Source organism: Silurus aristotelis (assembly GCF_946808225.1).
Source record: "Silurus aristotelis genome assembly, chromosome: 10".
Lineage (NCBI taxonomy): Eukaryota > Metazoa > Chordata > Actinopteri > Siluriformes > Siluridae > Silurus > Silurus aristotelis.
The window spans coordinates 12,341,839-12,359,440 of NC_139583.1; the positions used below are offsets into that span (position 1 = coordinate 12,341,839).

General features: G+C 36.8%; 2 protein-coding genes and 1 long non-coding RNA gene across 5 annotated transcripts in view; 1 reads left to right on the forward strand and 2 right to left on the reverse strand.

The window, feature by feature from the left end:
• Positions 1–14,668, reverse strand: part of tango6 (transport and golgi organization 6 homolog) — a 28,778-nt gene extending 14,110 nt beyond the window's left edge. For 2 of the 3 annotated variants that reach the window (XM_083552031.1, XM_083552029.1), the window contains exons 1-12: positions 14,534–14,668; positions 10,386–11,044; positions 6,254–6,367; positions 6,034–6,166; positions 5,784–5,890; positions 4,317–4,479; positions 3,934–4,001; positions 2,998–3,110; positions 2,743–2,919; positions 2,511–2,637; positions 1,721–1,915; positions 1,091–1,225 (exon numbers count right to left, since the gene is read on the reverse strand). In XM_083552031.1, the coding sequence (XP_083408157.1) occupies positions 1,091–1,225; positions 1,721–1,915; positions 2,511–2,637; positions 2,743–2,919; positions 2,998–3,110; positions 3,934–4,001; positions 4,317–4,479; positions 5,784–5,890; positions 6,034–6,166; positions 6,254–6,367; positions 10,386–11,044; positions 14,534–14,585 (2,043 nt within the window). In that variant the 5' untranslated portion in view covers positions 14,586–14,668. The remainder of the gene's footprint in view (positions 1–1,090; positions 1,226–1,720; positions 1,916–2,510; positions 2,638–2,742; positions 2,920–2,997; positions 3,111–3,933; positions 4,002–4,316; positions 4,480–5,783; positions 5,891–6,033; positions 6,167–6,253; positions 6,368–10,385; positions 11,045–14,533) is intronic. The other variant, XM_083552030.1, reaches the window with a different exon arrangement.
• Positions 14,669–14,975: 307 nt separating this feature from the next.
• il17c (interleukin 17c) lies at positions 14,976–17,403 on the reverse strand. The gene is made up of 3 exons (XM_083551724.1): positions 17,099–17,403; positions 16,698–16,939; positions 14,976–15,622 (listed from the first exon to the last, which is right to left on the reverse strand). Exons 1-3 carry the CDS (start codon positions 17,102–17,104, stop codon positions 15,391–15,393), a joined length of 480 nt encoding a protein of 159 aa, XP_083407850.1. The 5' UTR covers positions 17,105–17,403; the 3' UTR covers positions 14,976–15,390.
• On the forward strand, positions 15,521–17,062 carry LOC310731829. Its single transcript, XR_014535299.1, has 3 exons — positions 15,521–15,653; positions 15,756–16,059; positions 16,647–17,062. It is a non-coding gene; the product is annotated as an uncharacterized lncRNA (long non-coding RNA).
• Positions 17,404–17,602: the final 199 nt, after the last annotated feature.

Below are 17,602 nucleotides of genomic sequence, written 5' to 3' on the forward strand. Positions count from 1 at the left end.
GGTCCCTCCTGCAGGTGGTGAGCCCACGGGAAGGCAGCCCCACGTCACTCCGACGTCACGGACCTTGATATTTCCCTCGTAAGGGACCCCCGGAGCATAGAGGGTTAAGGGCCTTGCTCAAGGGCCCAAGAGTGGCAGCTTGGCGATACCGGGGCTCGAACCCCAGACCTTCCGATCGGCAACCCAGTGCCTTAACCGCTGGAGCCACCACTCCCCCCCTCTTCAGAAAATTAAACTGGTTAAATCTTTTGGTCTGGTATGTCATTTGGTACAAATTAAAATGTTTTAAGTCGTTAACAATTGCTCTTGAGGCATGCTCACAAATGTATTTTATTCATAGATGAAAAATATAACAAGAGGAGTCATTGTTCTTGTGGTGGTGTAGATACTCATCGTTTGAACTTTATGCTTTTGTATATAATCTGATATTTAATCAAACAAAAAAAGCAGCCATGTCAAAAGTTTGGTTTAATGTCTAATTATATTTCTGACACTAGTTTCAACTTACATTCAATATGCATGAAAAAAATATGACATTTGCCCTCAACCCCTTTATAAAGCAAAGTGAAAGGTAAAAATTTTCCTAGACAGTCTTGTCTAGTTAATGCAAGCATATGCATGTTTTTACACTACTGATCATCCTGCATCACAGTGCAGCATAGCACAATTAATTACATGATCTGACAGATTGCAACAATTATCTAGTATTTATGTAATTGAAGAGGAGTAAGATACAGTGGCTGCCACCCAGAAAGTGCACATATAGAGTTTTCTAGAGGTTTTTCACTAGGTGTAGCATTGGTGGGATTGAAACCTGTTTCACCCATTGACAGGATTTTTTGTTGCAACTCAAAAAAAAAAAAAAAAAAAAAGGAAGCATATACCCAAATTAACAGTGTTATGACAACATGGAATTGTGGAGAAACCCAAAGGAACTGGTGGTGCCCTTGCAAAAATAAAAATGTAATCAAGCATCTGTTCACAGCACAGTTGAATGGTTGGTTGTTTTGATCCAGTCATAAAATGACCGGTGTTGTTAACACCTACCTAAACACACTGCAACTGGGCTTAAAGGGTGAGGGTACTGTACCTGTGCAGCTCCAGACAGCAAAGTGGCCACCAGCCCCATTCCCATACTCAGAGTCTGACTCTCAACTGAGCTCTCTGACTCATATTCCAGACCTATGCATGCCCTCTGTAGCATAGCCATTATAAAACTCACCACCTAGATAGAAAAAGTAAGAGTTGGTATGAGAAAACATGTGCATCATTACTACACACATACTCCTGCAATGAGATGAAAATTGGCTGAGCAGCTATATGGCTCTTGGCAGCCACAGAGAGCCCAAAACACTTTATTTCAGTAAATAATAGTTAAGATATCTCCAGAATAAAAACAGTCAATTCTGTGTGCTTTATTTAAGATTTAAATGAGTCATATACCCTAAATGTTTTTTATCAGGACTCCCAGTACAACCAGGCCACAAACACAGATTAAGTCAGACAAGGACAGATGAGAGTTCTCCAAAAAAAAAAAAACCCAACCTTAAATATCCAACAAACACAGAGCAGGCAAAGCTTATAAGACCAAATTAGGTAAAGCATTGCAAATCGCTAAATTTGGATTCCCGATCTAGTTCAGTCATTTGTGGTCTATCCAGAATTATAACATTAAGATCATGTAAGTCATAAAGCATAAATCAGAAAACCAATCACACACCTGTGTGGTCTTGCGCAATAGCTGTGTGTGAGGCAGAATCTCACACATGACAGCCAGACTCTGTAGGAGAGCCAGCCTCTGACCATAATCACTCACACTCCCCGTGAGGTGTTTCTCCAGCTCCAGCAAGGTCATGGAAGATGTGTCTAGTACATTATCCGGCTCCTGTTGCGCTGCTGCCAAGTCTGTCAGATTCTTCATGGAGAAAAAAGATAGCTGTTTATGTTCACACTTTTTCTGTCTTCTAATTCAAACTGTAACAGAGTAGCTACAGCATAAAACCAGTCCTATTCCAAGGTTGTGTATGTCTATGCCCCTAATGTTACTGTAATTGCTAAAAACTGTTTTAAAAAATGTATCTTTAAAGAATAAAATTGACTTGTGTCATACTGAAATGATTAATAATATTATGAACCCATTAGTCATGTTTTTCTGTAAAGCAAACCCCCCCCCCCCCCCCCACACACACACACACACACACAAAATAGATATTTGTAATAAGGGGCATTAATGAACCCATAATAACGTATTAAATGTATAATTACAATTCTGTGAAAACTATTAAAAAAAAAATTATGATGTCCATATAGGCCACATGCACATTCAGAGTGTATGTTGTTAAGAATTTTAGCAACTGCCAAACGAAAATGCCATCTTGCATACCTGAGTCTATTTAAAGCTGTGCACGCTCACAGAAAATAATTACTGCTTACCAATAAAAAGAGAGTAGTAAAATATGGAGGGAATGCAAATATTTGATGTGATTTACACCACTTCTTTCTAAACATACCTGCAGGAGTGAGAGAAAAAATTCTCCTGGCAGATCCGTGTCCTTCATCTCAGCCAAGAGCTGCACAAGACACTCCACTTTCCACTGATCTCCTGACACTTTCTCATACAGAGCATCATCCTCATCACTGTGCACATAGGACACAATGACCAAATTATGCGATATTTTGGAAAATCTGCCAGTGACATGACATATCATATGATATCATATCCAAATGACGCCTCTTTGTCACCTGACTGGGTCTTTTCGGATGAGCCTGATGCCTCCTTCACTGCCAGGAGAAAAATGGTAGCCAGGTGTGACTCCACCTTCACCTCCCTGCACCGTACACAGGTGTTTGAGAAGCAAAAGTGCTGATGATTGTTCCACGTGCAACAGATACCATTGCAAGATCTCCTGGCATAGATTGCTGCTGAACAAAATCAACATTAGGGCAATTACTTTCAACAAAATTATTTATATTTTTGCAATCCAGGCTTTTACTCACCGTAAATGTGAGACATTTTGTTTGGTATAACAAAACAGGCTGAAGATTGTGGGAATTACTTCCCTAACAGCACTTAGGAGTATTCCAGATGGGCTGTTTCCCACCACACAAATCTATAAGAAGTGGAAAAAACATGCTATTACTAAAAAATAAAATAAATAAAATAAATAAATAAATAAATATAATCATAATAATAATAATAATAATAATAATAAAAAAAATGTGGTTGGATGAAATCTAAAGCCACAACAAAAATAAATCCATAGAACCAGCTAAAATATACTATTATAAAAAAAATAAAAAGGGGAGACTCTTTAAAATTTTAATATCTGCTTCATTTCCCAATAATAATTATGTGGTAATTATGTAATAATTATGTATCAGTTATTAATGAATTATTAAAATGAATTCAAAGCAATGTAATCTTAGTACACGATCTTTGATTAGAATTTAGATGTGAATATAAAATAACTGAAAATATTTTACAGTCAGTTTTTAAGGCTACAAAAGAAGACAGTACCAAACTCCACTACTGTCTGCAATGGACAAGAATCTGAGATTTCTAAGATCACAGGCTTTTAGAAACTGTGCAGTTAAAAGTAGAAATATAATCACGTGATGTTTTTCCTATTTTAAATTGTCCAGTTACAGTAAGCCTGTCCCTAAAACATGTCATAATCAGTAATTCGAATTTTTCCTCGTCAGTGAGTGTGTATGTAGATGAAGCTCAGCACTCATTTGGCAGACTGACTGAGAAAAAAATAGAATTATACTACATTAACCTTTTTAGAAGTAAAATGAATAAAAAATATTAACACTTCAAACGAGTTGCTCACTCGGCTTTACAAGAAGCCTTCAACAGTTAATGTCGATTAAAATGTTACTAGATTACTGTGATTTATGAGCTAGTAAACAGAATATTAGTAAATATCTCACTTTATACACATCTTCCACACAACAGGTCAGCTCAGACTCAGCTACTACATCCTCTTCTGTAACACATGCTGCCTCGAAAATATGAAACAACATTTTATACTCATTATATTGAAAAACAAATGATATAAATAATTGTCAAATATACAGAGGGAAAAGCAGTTAACCAACATTTCTGTTGAGGACTGCCAATATTCAGGATCTACTCCAGAGAAGGAGTTTACAACACACATATACTGTAAGGCATCATCAGTATGTGGCACCATTAGTCACATTACTGCAAGGCTTATCTAGACATTTTAATAGCAGAGAAATCTATACTCAATCAGTCACAAGATATTAAAGAAAACTGCAGTCTTTACATACATCTACATATAAAAACAGACCTGGGACTGATGCACAGTGCTGTAGGGGTGAAAAGAGGGGTGCCAGTAAGAAGCGCTGGGCAAATTCAGGCTGAAGCTCCACCATGGTGAGCACCACCTTGGTTGCCACTCGTTGAAACTGCAGTGCCGTTGTCTTGTCCTTAAAGTGGAAAAGGTCCAAAACCTAAACACAGCGAATAAAAGTTATTCAACATTACTGTATTCAATCCATCTACTACAGAAAGGAGGATTGGTGAGTGTGAGTACCTAGTGTGTGCTTGTAGATGGGAGTTAAAAATAGCTTTAACTGTACACATGCAAGATGGCCGAATTCCGTCTTCTATGTCCACATGGTGCAATTGCAAAACAAATGATGTGGGAAGTACAGCTTCATGTGACATGAAATCAGCAATAGTCTAAATATAAATACCAGTGTCTGGTATTTGGTTCTTTTAAAAACTTCCACACATACTGTTTATTTACATACCAACACACAAACTCACAAAAAAGCATGCTCTACTTGCTAGCCTTCTACATTCGGGCTTTCAAATATATGACCTGTGGGCTAGGACAAGCATGACGAACATTGTAACAGGTCCACCAAATGAATGCATTGATTTAAAATCCTCTTTTACTGCAACTGTACTAAAAAAAAAATTCAAATCAATGTATGATAAAACTATAAATAAAAAAAGATGAAGCTGAACTCAATTAATTTTTTTAAATGAAATTCAGTTTAATGTATGCATGTATGTATGTATGTATGTATGTATGTATGTACGTATACACTCACTGTCCACCTGTACATTCATGCATTTATCTAAATAGCCAATCGTGTGGCATCGGTGCTATGCAAAAAACAAAACAAAAAAATAAATAAAAAAATGCAAATACAGGTCAGGAGATTCAGGTAATGTTCTCATCAAACATAAGAATAAAAGGTGTGATGTTTGAGCATTTCACCATGCTGTGTAAACTCTAGAGAAAGTTGAGAGTGAAAATCCCAGATCATCAGCGGGTTCTGAAATATTTAGCCAGTCCAACTGGCATGTAACATCCATTCCACAGTTGAAGAGATTTAATTCTTCTGTTTTAGACCTTTTGGTTTATTATATAGTAACTACTTTTATGCATAGATTCAGATTATTTGCCTAGACATAATAATATATACAAATATACATTCCAGAAAAGCGGTCTTGAAGCATTCAGAGGTCAATATGGGAACCAGTCAGCTGGGAATGTCTCAACCCTGACCTGTATTCTGGCATTCCTACCTCTTAATCTTCCAGATTCACATTAATTGCGTAAGAGAGAATGTAAACAAAGATGCTCACATAGTGCAAAGCATAATGTGTACGCACAAACGTGGACTTATTCTTTATAATGCATCATTATGCTAGTATAATGAAAGGCTTCTTAACTGCTGCCTGTTAGGCATTTTTAGACAAGCCATGCCATTTTTCACTTGTGCACTAAACCCATCTTTACCTGTGGGCACACTTGACTGTAATAACTCTCAGAAGAGAGCGACCGTTGGGGGCAAGTCGCCAGGATCTTGGCTATTGCATCACATTTCCTCCAATCTGAGTCTCCACCTAGTGGACAAAATAATAGAATGCAAATTGTTCCTGAATTAACTTTTTATTTTGAGTATCTATTAATCTATTGATTACTATTACTGTACACTACAGACTCCTCTAAACCAACACTAAGATCTTAACAACAACAGCTTTCTTACCCCCCGATCCCTCCAGGATGGCTCGTACCACTGCTTGGACCCCACGTGGCTCCATCAACCTTTCAGAGAGCAGTTGACCACAAAGACGCCTCAACCAGAGCGGGGCCTGAGGCAACTTAGAGCCTGGGACTGCCTGGAGAAGTATACCAACATGAACAGTGAACAATGTACACTAATACAAAATGCATTTCAGAAAAGAAGAACCAGTTATGGTGCACACCTTGGGGCCCCCTTGAAGGACCAGCAGTTCCTCGATAGCAATTGGCTGATAAACCCTTTTTAGAAGACTCTGAAGTTCTTGCTTGCATGTCTTCCGCTCTTCCACAGTGAGGCCCTATGGTAAAAAAAAAAAGAAAGCATTATTGAAAAAAAAAAAACAATGACAATGGAGGTTAAATATGGTCTGGAATAACAGGATTTGTATCTGCATGAGTGTGTGTATGTATTTATGTACATAACAGGAATAAAAAGAACACAATGCAGTTGTGAGACTAATTTTATAATAAACAGACTTTTTTTTTCAATGGTGAACATTTCTTTCCATTTAATTTAAGTATTGCAAGTGTGCAAGTAAGGGGTTAAGGGGTATCAATAATTTGGCCACACTGGGTGCAAGGAAAGAATACACTCTGGCTGAGATTTCAGTCAATCACATAAACAAATGCTATTCTAGCAGTAGTGCTTACAGATAAGCTCAAATTGTTACTACACTTATGTCTGTTACATGGCAGCATGCAATTTATATCTAGCTGTGGTTTCTCTGGGAAATAATTCTTGCACAGTTAAAAAAAAAATATATATATATACACTATTTGCGCATATTGTGTCCGAAATGTCAGACACTTAATATTAATTTCTTATTTATAGAACAGTTGTATCCATGCCATGACACTTGCAATTAGGGCTGCAACTAACAATTAATTCAAAAATTGATTAATCTGACAATCTTTTGCCTTTTTCTTTTTTTCCTTGTTTAACTGATTCATCGGATACAAATTATATATTTTTTAAAGTTAGATGCTTTGCGAATTACAACGATATAAATCTGTAATTTAGGGTATTCATGTATAAAAGTGTACTTGAAAAATGCAAAAGCCACATAGTGAGATTAACTATCTTTAATTTACACATTTTAAGGTTTATATAAACTGCTTGTTGAAGAGTGCATTTTTTTTATTTTTTTTATTCAAAAAAATTCACTCATGCTGGGTTGTTTCTTTCTGTAAAACCCTCCCCCAAAAAAACAGCATTTGAGTATGAAAGGGGAAGCAATTTGTGTAAATCAATATTTGTATTATATTTTGCAGATAGCAAGTTGCAAAGCAACCATGCTTAATAAAACTATATAAAATATAATACATTCTATTGACAATTTTTGAAAAAAACTACATATATTTGTAAAGATGGAGGCATGAAGAATATAATTAATTTAATGCTGTATAATAATTAAATGATATGCATTAATTTTTATAAAAGAACAAGCATTTGAACGTAGTAAAGCCGCAGTAAATGACCTCTGTAAGATCAGTTACTGTTGTAGTAGACGAATGCTATAAAAGGAGAATGGAACGAAGAAACGCAGCACGCGAACAGGCTTGATTAAAAAAAAAAAAGAATATACAGTACAGACCAAAAGTTTGGACACACCTTGTGTGTCCAAACTTTTGGTCTGTACTGTATATATATATTATAAAAAGTTTATATATATTATATATACAGTACAGACCAAAAGTTTGGACACACCTGCTCATTCAAAGAGTTTTCTTTATTTTCATGACTATGAAAATTGTAGAGTCACACTGAAGGCATTAAAACTATGAATTAACACATGTGGAATTATATACATAACAAAAAATGAACTGAAAATATGTCATATTGTAAGTTCTTCAAAGTAGGCATCAAGAGAATGCCAAGAGTGTGCAAAGCAGTAATCTAAGCAAAAGGTGGCTACTTTGAATAACCTACATTATGACATATTTTCAGTTGTTTCACACTTTTTTGTTATGTATATAATTCCACATGTGTTAATTCATAGTTTTGATGCCTTCAGTGTGACTCTACAATTTTCATAGTCTCCACCTTAAATAAAGAAAACTCTTCAGAAGGTGTGTCCAAACTTTTGGTCTGTACTGTATATGCAGTGGTGTACAAATGCATAAGCATTTGCTGAAAAGCACAATAGTGAGTAAAGATTTTATCGTTTACTGCTGCTGTTATTTGCTGCTTTTAGATTTAGTGTTTGTTCTCACCGTTTTAATTGAAGCAGTCACTAAGTCGTGAGCGAGGTCATTGCGCAACCTGATGCTCGCGAGTCACGACAGAACAGATTTAGTGCGACTGTCCCGAAGTTACAAACAAACAGTTTACACAATAAGACTTCATTAAACTACACCATTTTCACATGATGATGATGATTATACAGTTTCTGCTTGCCGTACTGATGTTTCGCCTTCATCCGTGACACCAGTGTGTTTTCTTTTCACGTGCATCACTGTGGTACTTCATGCCACACAAGCTCCGCTTTGCAGAACTTTCAGGTACAGTTTTCTTTGTTGCGTTTAATATGAAAATGCTCTCATGCCTTGTGTTTAACATGAAATTTTCCCTTTGTCTTGTATGACTTGGGACGCACACTTGTTTCTGCTGCCGATTGACCTGTACTCTGTGCCATTTTCGTTATCTAACTAACCCGTAACTTGAGCAGCCCTACTAATCGATAACAGCATTAGTTGACAACAAATTCCATTATCAATTATTATCGATTAGTAATCGTACTTCTATACTGAATATGAGCACAGCCCACAAAGCATTCAACGTGCGGCCCCATGCCGAAATTCACTACAATGGCACTCATGCTAATGCAATGCTGCATAATTGTATATAGTACTAATTGTTCATTGTTTTGCAGGTTGCCAATATTTCTGGAGCTAGTAGCTCAGCTGTAACCTAGAACCAAGTCTTTGAAATTAGTATGTCCTGTGTATAGTCTCTGTGACTAATCAACACACTAGTTTAACCAATCAAAAAGGCTTTACAAAAATTATAGCTTGATTTTTGTGAAAGGATGTTTGATATTTGTTAGAGATTTCCCAGATATCCATAAAACATTAGATTCTTCCTGGTCTGATAAGACTACATGGTATCTTAAACAAAAATAGTATAACAAAATCATAATATGTAACAGATTATGAATGGACAAAGTTCAAAACAAATAAATAACTAGTCCTCAACTTTTTCATGCACTCGTTCATGTGAGGCACCAAACAAAACACAACGATTGATATAACATTTATTTGTCATACTTTTGCCATCAGTGGTGGATAAGTACCGGTACATGGTTTTTGTACTTCGAGTTAAAGCAGAAATACACCCAATAAAATATTCCATTTAAAGTGTCCCTTTAAACATTCACTTGGGTAAAAGTATTTGCCTTAAATGTACTAAAGTATCCAAGCTTTTAGCACACCAATCTATTAATAGAATTATATTAATTATTCAAACACTAATTGATTTCTGTTAAAATTATCATCATGAGCCAAAAACCTTGAAGCTAAACATTTACCTTTAGAATCAAATAAAATAACAGGAATTGGGAGCAGACAATTTCGATGAAAAGTTTATTTGTATTCATTAACTGTATGTTCATGCTAAGTGAGTTACACCAAGCGACAATCAAAACGTTAAAACAGAGCGCGTGCTTTTCCCTGATTGGTGGCTTGCTGCATGCTTGACAAGTTAAGTTTTTACAAACTCATAATAAAAAGGAGTGTGCAAAATGTAGTTGAGGAAAGCAAGATATAGACGGGTGCCACCCCAAAAACGCTATTTTATGTATACAGTACTGTACTGTATTAACATTTTACTTTATTTCATATTTAATAATTATAATTGTATTAATACATTTCATTATTTTAACATAAAACTCCATAAAAACAACTCCCTATAAGTGTTTTGGTCTATCGTGCCATCTGCGAGAAACCCGGAAAATCAGCCAAACAAATTAGCTATGTGGTAAACGCAATTCCGCGATAAACCGGGGATTACTGTATTTGACTTTCAAATGTGTGTTCAAAAGTTAAAGTAAAATGGAAAATGGAAAAACGTCAGTGAAGTACAGATAAGCATAAAAACTACTTAAGTACAGTAACAAATTACATTTACTTCATTACTGTGCACTTTTTGCAATAAACTAAGGATTAAAAGAAAATTCGCATTAATATTGATAGACAGCAGAGGTCGTATGTGCACAAGATTCAGCAACAGAAACGGTGAAACTGAATAGGAACAGATGAACAAGATCAAATCTAGCTTAAAAATAAGATAGAATTATATGATAAGTTGAGTATTATTACCTTATTATTCTCTGCACCATCTACTTCAGGCCGATGAGGCCGATTTCCTAACTGGCAAAGTGCCGCCATCAGGTCACCTAGATGGCGAGTATAGACCAGAGTAGCCAGGGATGGCAGAGCAGCCACCTCAAGAAAAACTGTAGTGGTTATGAGAAGTCTGCGTTCACAAGGTGGAGCCACATCAAGGCACACTGCAGCCTTCACAGCAATCCCAAACGCAGAGCGCAAGGCCAGACTTACGCCAACTCCAGGTTCCAAATATGGACACAGGCCCAGGGTGACGAGAAACTGCAATACAGTGCTTAAAGTCTTCTGTTGAGCCACACTAAGGACATCTGGGGGTAATGGTGGCGCCGCCTCTGGAGAACGGGGGTTTGGAACAGCAGAAGTTGAGTCCTGGTTAAAAGCCTCCACCAGCCTGCTGAGGTGGCGAGCCAAGGAGAGCAGCAGGAGGAGGCAATCCTGTACAAAGCTCCAGGTTAGATCATCAGTGTGATCACAAAACCACTGTGTCTCGCTTCTGACTTCCTCCATTAAACGGCGGGCCTCCTCAAGCTCCCCATCCTCCAACATTCGCTTCAGTTCCGACTGGTTCCTCTGGAGAGCAGACACAAGTACTTCCTGTTGGGTTGCTTGGGGGCCACTTGAACTGGTCTCTGCTAATAAATAAACAAACAAACAAACAAAAAAACAGCAACAATTTTACTGAACTGGACAACACAAATGTCACGTGGGAGGAGAATGGAGAAATAATGTTCCAGATTTATCTACAGTGGGGGAAATAATTATTTGATCCCTTGCTGATTTTGTGAGTTTTACCCCCTTACAAAGAAATGAACAGTCTAGAATGTTTACGGTAGGTTTATTTTAACAGAGAGAGACAGAATATAAAGAAAAAATACATCCAAGATTCTACAGTGCATGGCCCCGTTCATGTGGTAAAATCTTCCTGTACCCTTAGCAGAGAAACAGCCAAAAGCAGAATGTTTCTCCTCCATGTTTGACAGTGGTGATGGTGTTCTTCAGGTCAAATTCTGAACTTTTCTGCCTCCAAACACAGCGAGTCGAGTTGATGCCAAAGACCTCGATTTTGGTCATGTCATGTCAAGTTTGTTTTTATAGCGCTTTTCACAACAGAGAATGTCTCTAAGCAGCTTTACAGAATTTCAGGTGGAAGATCAGGTGAAAAAAAGGAGAAGATCAGGTGGAGAAAAGGAGAAGATCAGGTGAAGTAAAGGGAGAATGAGCAGATCAGGTGGAGAGAAGAAGAAGAACAGGTAGAGAGACAAAGGTTATCAGGTGAAGAGAAGGAGAAGGAGATCAGGTGGCACTTAAATCCCCTCTATCTTCAGTTTACTGTTGATCAGTATCAGGGGAAAAACCAATCAAAAATTGGTCATCTGACCACATCACATTCTCCCAAGCCTTATCTGAATCATTCAGGTGTTCATTGGCAAATGAACGGGCCTGTTCATGTGTATTCTTGAGCAGAGGGACCTTGGTGTGTTAACAATGGTTTTTTTGATGACTGTGGTCCCAGCTTCCTTGAGAACATTAACAAGTTCCTCCTGTGTAATTTTGGCCTGATCACTCAACTTTCTCAAAAACGCATTCTAATTTTTGAATTATCACGCCAACAGTGGTCTCTTTCTCACCAAGCTTCTAACTGATGGTCCCATTCCAGCCTTGTGCAGGTCTTTGGCAGCTCTTTGGTCTTTCCCATGGTGGTGGAGAGGTTTAAATGGAAGGGGTTGATTCTGTGACGGGTGACGGGCTTTTTACACATAATGGGTTAATATTAGGAGTACTTTCTTAAAGAGACAGGACTAATTTGGCCTGTGGGAGTCAGAATTCTTGCTGGTTATTGGTAGGGGATGAAATACTTATTTCACTAGATCAAATACAAATTATTTTATATATAATATATATTTGTGAATAAAAATATTCTGTCTCTCTGTTAAAATAAACCTACTATAAAAACTTTGTTTCTTTGTAAGGGGGTACATTAAAAAAATCAGCGAGGACCAAATAATTTAAATAAATTAAATAAATAATTTCCCCCACTGTATTAACTAAGTGAATCTCATTTGAAGTTTAATTGAGTTTAAGTGAAGTTTAATTGATGTGTTCTTAACCTACAACAACTACATCCACTTAAAAGTTCAGAGGATATTAGATGTTGGAGACAAACAAATATAGAATATTTACTTACTATTTCGGTTAAAAACATAATTTAACATAGACAATTAAGACATTGTGATTATTTTTGTCATTTTCTCTAATAATAAAAGAATAAAGAACCAAAAAAAAAAAAAAAACCTGAGAGTTGTACAAGTGCAAATACTTGTATACATTTTAAAACTTGAAAAAGGAATGGACTAAAAAAGTGATGTTCTTTAACTGTGACCTCTGGTTTTCCCATGTCCTCTTCACCACCATCCTTGCTGTGTGGAGAGTCTGTACTTTCAACGTTTCTGACTTTTTTTTACTTTTGCCTTGTGCTCGATGGTGCTTTCTAACTGCTAAAATATTTGTAAAATCTAAAAAAAAAAAAAAAAAAAAAAAAAAAAACACTGGTGTTTTTAGGTAAACAATCATCAGTCTGATTTGTATTGAAAGTTCTTTGGATTGCAATGGATGACAAAGGGTTTTTTTTTTTGTGCGTGTGAGTAACCTTATATTTGGCGAAGGCAACAGGGATTCTACAGCATGTACTTAAACATTTTCTATATTTTGTAATCTGTATGTATTTATTACAATTTTGTTCAAAGAACAAAGTATACACATTTCTCTAATTGTTTGAGACATAAGGACATGCTTGTAAGTTTCCATCAACCCTAATTCTAAAGTGGACTGCACTTTATTTACTCTATTTAATTTGCTTCCTTGTTTACTTGTGCCACACTTTGAACTTTACACGTACAGCTTATTTGTAGTATTTGCAAATTACCAAAGTAAAATAACAAGACATACTAGTGTGGTGAACTGTTTTGGACAAGACTTCTCAACTAACCAATACGGCAACTCAAATTGCTTCCAACTGGTGTTGATATGTTTAAAATTGAAATACCATTATTGTTAGTAACTAACAAAAGGTTACAGGTTATTAGGTTTGCCCCTTTCAAAGTTCTTCTAATCATCTTAAAGAGAAATTGTGTCCCAACATGAAGTTGTGAAACTCTCCCATTCCCAGAGACTCGCAGGAACACTGGACAAGGGTTTAAAATGACTGTTTTCAATTTTAGAACAGATTTTTGCTCCCATTAGCACAATGCACATAAATAAGCCTTAGAAAGCCACCAGCATCTCCAGGTTTCTATCAGAAGCTTTAAAGGATATTTTCCTGTAGCCTGTGCTCTCCCCCCAAAACAATTTGCATTAAAGGAACAGACAAAACAATATTACATTGAGATATCTGATTATTTTATTCACAAAACCACAATGAATTTCACCAAGACTGATGAATAACAATGACAATTTGGTTAATTTAACTGTGGCATTTTAATGAAATTTTGGAGGAAGCTGGACTTTCCGTGTTTTCTTAAAATAATCATGTGTTCTGTCCACATATAATGTTTAAAGTTCAGGCCTAAAGTACAATAAAAAACCTAATATTTTTCCAAGAATTACTTTACTTCATGATTTAGATCAACAGTTTATTTATCTTTTGTTGCATTTTACTATGATTATACATGCAGCAAGTCATCTAATTGGTATATGGGATTATATTTTCTTGACCACTAGAGGCCATAATTCCTCGATTTATATACAGAATATGGGATTAAATTGGATTTTGTTTTAAATTGGCTAGGCAATGTAGTGGATATTTTGTATGCAGGGAAGACTAATGTTTCTTGTGGGGTTTGTTTCCTGATTGATGGTAGAGCTGTGATGCTTAGACCTCGTTTGACTTACACTGAACACCTTTTTAAAACTGAAAGAAACGTACTATTAGGTTTGATGATTTTCTGCGTGCCTTAAAGCATTGTACATGGACAAGTGGAAGCAAAGGAAACAAACGAATATATTGAAATTCTAATAGCAGGTCTAATAGCAGCTGTGTGTGTGTGGTTCCACTGTGAAAGTAATAGAAATGGAACCGGTGCAGTACATCAGTGCTTGACTTGAGAAAACAAAGTTTCACTTACCTCGGATAGGTTTAGTAAGGATGCTCAATGCAGTAATAATCGCCGCAGTCATGTTTGTCAACAACACGAGATCGGTATATCAACACATGTGACACAATGTCGCGTGATTTAAACGTCATGGCTGCGTATGGTCGTTCAAGGCGGTTGAGGAATACAAAGTAAAAGTCTTCATTCTTTTTAAAGCGTGTTTCCTACACGAAAATGCAAATTGCGGTTTGAAGAAGAGATGTTTAAAAAAACAAAAATGACAAAAACAAATTGTAACTGTATTTAAGTGTACTATGCATGTGGTGGTACAGAGGATTTGTCACGGTTACAGTATTATTATTACTTTAATATATTGTTCCTCTACCACCGATCTTGGTAGTAATGGCAGTATATATATCTAAAATATATATGTAAAAAAAAATTGTGTAACATTCATGTCAGGTTGGATGATTTTTATTAGATTCAATACGCTACATACATTAAAACGTTACGTGCATATTCAAAACATTACAATGCCCAGAAACAAAATAAGAAAAGCTATAATACATATTAAATTTAAAAAAGCTTTAAGAACAAACGTGAAACCTTGTCAAATAATTTAAATAAATAGTAAATAAATTATCGCATAAATAAAGCAATATTTGTATATATTGATGTATACAGTAGTGTATGTACCACATAGTGTATGTACTAAACTGCAATTTATATAGAGCTTATCAATATAAGCATAGCCTGCAGTGCTTTTTTTTTTTTTACACAAACAACAAATTTAAACAAATTTGCATTTTAAAACAAACACAACCGTTTACGAGACATGTCTCTACATAAAGTTTTGGTCTGGGTTAACATTTTAATGCCTCCACAAGAGGTTATTGTCTGGGCACGACGCACGTGCAGGCGACCGGAAGTGTTTTATACACGATATTAATAGAGTATTTATGCGGATCAGCTGGACATGAGACTTTCTTGAGGAACATCATCTCCCGCATCACCGGGACGGAGTTGTAGTCGGAGTTTTCCGAGCCGTTAATGATGCAGCCGGAACACAGACACTCAGCCACTTCATAGACTGAAGGGGTCAGCTGATCATCGGTTTCAAATCTGTGAGTGAGGAAATCAAACATAACACCAGGTCAGTGGATTACACCTACACCGTCTCATTATTAATCATCATGCAGCAAACATGCGGAATCACATGATGTGTCAGTTGTTTCTGTCGTTTTCATTTCTGCAGTGGACTTCCTTCATGAAGAGTCCCCTCAGTCTCCCTTTCCCTTCCTATCTTCTTCCTCTTCTCTGTCCCTCTCTCCTCTTTTCTTCCCTCCCGCCAGCCCCCGCATCTTTGTCATTCTGTCTAAATACCCACCTGTCTCTCTATCTGTTTACATTTCTCTCTCTCTCGTTCTTCTCGACAGTTTTCCTCAATCCTATTCCAAGTGACCGACTCCGAATCGACTCAAATCCCGGAAATGACTCACACCTGTCTCGGTATTTTCGTGCTGCTAACCCTGAGCCAGAACCAGTGCTTCCAAACAGATGTAAGAAAATATCCTAGAAATCCGTACCAAAAAACAGAAAACAAAGTATTATATCTATATTATATCTATAATCTATACGCGCTGGTACTCTGACAAAGCGCTTTCCCTACCGACAGGTGCAGCACTCGTATAGGTGTTTTGGCGCATGCGCTCTTCGATTCTGTACGCCCATAAATTCTCCGTATATTTTATTTATTTTTTTTTTAGTGCCGGAGGCATTTCCTGTTCGCGGAAATAGACTCTGCGAGATAGCTTCCTGTAGATGGACGTATTTAATGCCGTGGATATTTGCAACATGAAAGTATGCTACCTGTAGTACCAGTCACAGTAGAACCATCTGTCTAATTGATTGAGGACGCGGTGATTTCTACACTCGGTGAAGGTTTGTTTCCTTTTGTTCCTACCGGCGTTTCCTACCGGCGATGTTTTCATGCGTACACGCCCCCCTGCCAGCATTTTCTTGCTTTTTTGGTTTTAATAATGTGCAGCTTGAACGTAACACACGCCGAACCATAAGGCAAAACATCAAATTATCTCCGGACTGGATGAAGTGATTTAAAAGCACAATATGCATTTTTGTCTTTAAGTCTAACAGTCGGAAGGATGCGCAGTCATGAGAACTGAGGAAAGAGACTCACTTTGATCGCCATGGAGAGAGTGATCGGTTCTTTAGTTCAGATGAGAAGACCAAGTGTGTGAAATCCTGGCAGGACGCGGCAGACACAGCAGGTGCAGCCCTGAGATCGTTGTGTCTGCCTCCCCGCCGCAGTAACTTCTTTGCCTGGTGCGTGAGTTCATCATGAGTCAAACAGCCTCTAAGCTTCTGTTCTGTCAAAGCATCCTTGAGGAAAAGCATGAAAACTCCGGCTATCAGATAAGACTGGGAGAGAAGAACATCACGATTAAAAAACAAATAAACAAACAAACAAAATACAAATAAAAACACACCACCACTTAAATCCATGTTCATACAAGTTGAATAATAAATACATAATGTATGCTGCATTCAAGTCTTTACTGTAGACTTTACTGTACTCACCCACATGTTTAGTTTGTCCTGTTAGTCCTCATCAAAATGACCCAGACCTGTAGGTAGTCGAGCAATATATCTGCTCACTTGGGAAAATCCAGTGTATGAGGAAATGGAAAAAAAATAATCACCAAACCCATCCCATATTTCACACACAATACTGTAGCAATGATCATTGTATGTTTATACACATTTAGTTTTTTTTGTTTTTAAAGAGAAAGTGTTAAAATGATAGCATCCTATGCCTGTTCAAAATGGCATTTTCAGGAAAGAATATAAGTTTTGTTTATTCTTGGTGCCTGCTTAACTCTTTTCCTATTCTAAAACATTTACTTTGGGATGTTTTTGTATTAAACCTGTTTTGAATAATATATACAAAGTTTCCAAACTTATGCATTCCAGTTGGTTGTATTCCTTATTTCAATTGCTCTTGAGTTTTAGTACCTGCAAGTGCTTCTGCTGCTACCTGATGCTGATGGGAAACAAAGTAATTCCCAAAGTATGATTTACAGC